Consider the following 5,000-nt stretch of genomic DNA (forward strand, 5'->3'; position numbering starts at 1 on the left):
AGTGACGTCACGTCCTCAGACGCCACTTTTCTGAGAAGCTAGAACGTTTGCTTTCTGATTTAACCGAAGAATCGTGACCGCCCTGTCCAGCCGGCGCGTCTCTGCTGACCTGCTGCTGCTGGTGCATTTACGCTACTGCAGCTGCTGACCGCAGTAGCCAGTGTTCGGAACCAGCTGTGCTGTAGATGGTTCTGTGTAGAACCTTTCTGAAAATGCTTCTGTATAGCACCAGAAATGTTCTTCTCTATGCAGAAGGAAGACCACTGAAGTTCATTCTGTAGACGGCGTCGAGCTCATATGAGAAACTCCGGATCTGATCTTCTTTACTGGAAGAATGAGTGGCGTTAAGTTGGACTCCAGTAACTCCAAAATGTTCCGGAGTTCATACATTTTGCCGTTTATTTCACAGAACCTCACCAAACCCTCTGAATTGGCTTCAGGAGGTCATTAAGGACTTTAGAGGCTTTGGCTGTTTCAGGCTGCTGGTGTTGGTATATAACAGTGTTAAGGTTTAATAGCGCCCATCTTAAAAATTACGGTTCTTCAGTGGTTCTTTAGTATATAAAATGCTTCTATGTGTAACCACAAACACTCAAAGAACCCTTGGCATGATGAAAGGCTCCTTTGCATCATGAAAGGGTTCTTTGGATTGCTGGAGAATGTGCTGTAGATGGTTCTGTAAGGTTCTTTCTGAAAATGCGTCTATATAGCAGCAAAAATGGTTCTTCTTTTGTAACAAGCCTGACGTTGTAAAAGTAGAAGAACCATTTTGGTGCTGTTTAGAAATCTTGATCATGCAATGGTTCTTTGAATGTTCCTGGTTCTAGATTTTCTAGCCATTTTCTTTACTAAAGAACTCCTCTGTTCAACCGCTTAAAGCTGCACTATGTAAGATTTGAGGATTTGGAGCCCTCTCTGGTGGACATGTGTAATTGCACGCAGCAGCAATGTGAGTGAATGATCTACTACTGTCGTCACATCTTCATCAGCGTGATGTTGATTCTGAGGTCATTTGAGGCCGAAACATCGAGCCGGACCTTCTTTCTGAGTCTGCGTGTGACTGTAATGCGTAAAGACGTATGACGTAGTGTGAAAAACTGAAATTCAGTTTTAACTTTAATTTGTGAAAATTGTGAAAATTGATTTTTTTCCCCCATAGAGGAAAACCGCTTAGACTGGACGTTCCTTATATGCGTTAGGCCGACTACAAGATGACGCCGCCGCTTCAGTGTTCTGGTATAGAGTTACTGCTGGTGCCAAAACTGCACTGCAAAATACTGAGCCTTACTGCTAACCCTGCTCAGCTGCCTCCCTCTGTACCGACACCACGGCTGCAATGTTCTGCTCTGAAAGTGTTCTAGTCTTCTGAGTGTTCTAGTCTTCTGAGTGCCAGTGTTCTGGGTGAACGAGGGATGAATTTAACGCTCGGGCCGCTGTTAATATCCTTTGTTTTTATTTTAACCAGATCATCATCTTGTGTCTCGGTCTCTACCTCTCTGAGCCGCCGCGCTTTTACATATCTATCAGACGGTATGGCTGTAGCTCTCTCTCTCTCTCTCTCTCTCCCTCTCTCTCTCTCTCTCCCTCTCTCTCTCTCTCTCTCTCTCTCTCTCTCTCTCTCTCTCTCCCTCTCCCTCTCTCTCTCACTCTCTCCCTCTCCCTCTCCCTCTCCCTCTCCCTCTCCCTCTCTCTCTCTCTCTGTCTCTCTCTCTGTCTCTCTCTCTGTCTCTCTCTCTCTCTCTTTCTCTCTCTGTCTCTCTCTGTCTCTGTCTCTCTCTCTCTCTTTCTCTCTCTCTCTCTCTCTCTCTCTCTCTCTCTCTCTCTCTCTCTCTCTCTCTCTCGCTCTCGCTCTCTCTCTCTACCTGTGTTCCACTCTCTTACTGCCCGTCTGTGATGCTCAGTCCATTAATTCCATTAATGCAATTTAATCTTTACGTACTTTGTGTGTTTCTCTCTATTAACTCACTTAAAGGGAAACTCCACCAAATTTTCTACATACTTAACTGGTTCAGATGTAATCAGAGCCATTCAGGGTGGTTTGGTGTGAAACGCTCTGTTCTAGATAAACTAACCGAGTCAGAACCGTTCCACTATTTTCCATCATCAACGTTCCATATAAGCTCAGAAGACTCGTGTAGGTTCTCTGGTGGTTCTGGATGGTAAATAAAGTGTCTATATTTGTGTTGTAGTCATGGCGACGCCTGGTTCCCATCACCACCACTGTAAAGACGTCTGAACCGTTTCACCCTGAACCCTCTGGATCTCTCTGATTACACCATAAACACTGAGTTGTTCAGAAATTTTGAAAAATAGGTGGAGTTCCCCTTTAAAGCTGGTACCTTTGTATGATTTTGTCAGTATCATAACTGATGTTACACATTCACCCACTCAGACGTCCAGTAAGGCTGCACAGACTTAGTGCGTGGAGTGGACGAGCGTCTGGCTGCGGGCGCGGAGTTTTAAGGCGTTTATCTGAGTGATGGTGAAAGTGCACCTGTGTCGTCTCGTCGCCTGTAAGGAGAATTTGACAGCGAATCAGCTGTTCTGTCTTTTCCCAGAAGTTTGAGTGTTCAGGAAGGAACTGGTAGCAAAGTGTATTTTCTTAAAAGTTTACAGAACTAATAAAAACGCCAGCCGTCCTAATGAGCACTAAACTGACTGCGTGTGATTTATTCTTATTTAATAGAAGTTTAAGTGACTCTTATTAATCACACAATGGGGAATTTTCACCTCCACGTTCAGCCCAACCCTGCAGTGGAATGACACACACACTAGTGAACACACACACACACACACTAGTGAACACACAGACACACACACACACACTAGTGAACAGTGAGCACACCTGCCGGGAGCGGTGGGGCCATGAATTACAATATTAAGGGTACTAATGAATATACTGAGGGCACAAATTAATATATTGAGGCCATATTTTACTATATTGAGGGCACAAATTAGTATTGATACCAGAAATTATTATATTGAGGCCACAAACCAATAAATTAAAGCCATGAATTAATCTATTGAGAGCACAACTTACTATATTGAGGCCTTAATTACTATACTGAGGGCACAAATTAATATATTGAGGCCATAATTTACCATATTGAGGGCACAAATTAGTATTGAAACTAAGAATTATTATATTGAGGGCACAAATGAATATATTGAGGCCATAATTTACCATATTGAGGGCACAAATTAGTATTGAAACTAAGAATTATTATATTGAGGGCACAAATGAATACAGTGGGGCCACAAACTAATATATTAAAGCCATGAATTAATTTATTGAGGCCACAAAATACTATATTGAGGCCTTAAATTACTATACTGAGGGCACAAATTAATATATTGTGCCTTGAGAAAGTACTGTCCTTGAAATGACAGTTTGTTGCCTCGACATAGTAATTTGAGGCCACGCCTTATTAAAAATGGATATCGTGTCATCTAAGGCGCTGCATACATAACAGAAATAAAGCTGATAATTATCTAATAATAATAATAATAATAATTGGCTTTCTCGCGCGCGCCCTCTAGCGCCCGATACGCAGAACAGCGGTGCAACAGTCAAATGTGTCCGGGTGGATATTTAGGTGAAAGGTCTCCATCCCGCGTTCAGCGTCGGTAAGAGGAGCAGGTCCGTCCTTTACAGCCTGTCCGGATCTCTGAGGGTCCCTGAGTGTCCCTGAGTGTCCCTGAGGGTCTCTGAGTGTCCCTGAGGGTCTCACACAACTTTCTGTGTTGTTTTAAGGTCTGACAGCCATGTCGAAGCAGCCGCAGCCGATCAGCCCTGTGAAGAACTTCTTCGCCGGAGGGTTTGGGGGCGTCTGCCTGGTGTTTGCTGGACATCCACTGGACACTATTAAGGTGAACCAGCACTTGTTCACTGATAAACACTCCAGACGCTGGACTCGGCTTCCTATGTTCCACCTTCTTGTGCGAATTTCCCGTTCCACCTTAAATGGTGCAGCAGTTAGCGCCTGAATGTAACTGCTGCACCATTTAAGGTGGAACGGGAAATTCGCACAAGAAGCCAACTTAAAGCTCTCTATCCTGTTCATATTCATGTCCATCAGTGCTCTGGGATTTGGGGCAGAGGTCAGGGATCATGTATCCCATATTTATATATTAACGGGCCGTTTCACTGTCCAGCGCTGCCAACGCCGTGCGTGGACTTTTGACCTCTGACCCAGATCCGTCTCTGCTGTCAGGTTGCAGTGCTGACCGCCTGCTGACGTCATTCAGGCGGTGTGGGTGGTGTTTTAAAAGTGGTCGTTTGGTCAAAAACCTTAACTGGCCCAGTTTGGCCACCCCAACACACACACACACACTCACACACACACACTCACTCACTCACTCACACACTTACACACTTTAAAAGGTGGTTCTTCAAGGGCATGTTGGGTAAGGCACTGGTTCTGTTGGGAACCATGAGTTCTGTTGCGTGGCTTGGGGAAAATGTTCTTTATAGAACCGTCACATGCTTAAGTGGTTCTTTGCGTGGTGAATTGGTTCTTCATAGAACCGTGAGTTTTGTGTAGAACCACTGTATGTTCAAATGGTGAAATCGTTCTATCTAGAACCGTTGCATGTTTAAATGGTCAAATGTTTGTTCATAGAACTATTTCATGCTTAATGGGTTCTTTGCATGGTGAAATGGTTCTTCATAGAACTGTGAGTTCTGTGTAGAACTGTTGCAGGCTTAAATGGTTCTGTGTGGGACCGTGAGTTCTACCTAGAGCTGTTGCATACTTAAATGACCCCTTGCCTGATGAAATGGTTCTTCGCAGAACTGTTGCATGCTTATATGGTTCTCTGCATGGTGAAATGGTTCTGTGTAGGACCGTGAGTTCTACCTAGAGCCGTTGCATGCTTAAATGGTTCTTCAGATTAGTGGAGAATGTGTTGTATATGGGCCTATGTAGAATCTCTTTTGAAATTGGTTCTACATAGCACCAAAATGGGTTCTCCTACTGTTCTAATGACACTTGGCATCA

The 5,000-nt window shown here is 44.1% G+C and overlaps 2 protein-coding genes across 5 annotated transcripts in view; both read left to right on the plus strand.

The window, feature by feature from the left end:
* Window positions 1-1,630, plus strand: part of LOC108444090 (NCK-interacting protein with SH3 domain) — a 31,748-nt gene extending 30,118 nt beyond the window's left edge. Inside the window, exon 13 of the mRNA XM_037532395.1 lies at window positions 1-1,630. This exon is cut by the window's left edge and continues 1,823 nt beyond it. The gene's annotated coding sequence lies outside the window, so the exon portion shown is untranslated.
* A 1,922-nt stretch (window positions 1,631-3,552) lies between these two features.
* The window catches only part of LOC108444091 (mitochondrial carnitine/acylcarnitine carrier protein-like), a 40,349-nt gene continuing 38,901 nt past the window's right edge, over window positions 3,553-5,000 (plus strand). For 2 of the 4 annotated variants that reach the window (XM_037532517.1, XM_037532514.1), the window contains exons 1-2: window positions 3,553-3,640; window positions 3,755-3,870. In XM_037532517.1, coding sequence (XP_037388414.1) covers window positions 3,766-3,870 — 105 coding nt within the window. In that variant the 5' untranslated portion in view covers window positions 3,553-3,640; window positions 3,755-3,765. The other 2 variants (XM_037532516.1, XM_037532515.1) reach the window with 2 other exon arrangements.

This window comes from Pygocentrus nattereri, chromosome 21, assembly GCF_015220715.1.
Source record: "Pygocentrus nattereri isolate fPygNat1 chromosome 21, fPygNat1.pri, whole genome shotgun sequence".
In the NCBI taxonomy this organism is placed as follows: domain Eukaryota; kingdom Metazoa; phylum Chordata; class Actinopteri; order Characiformes; family Serrasalmidae; genus Pygocentrus; species Pygocentrus nattereri.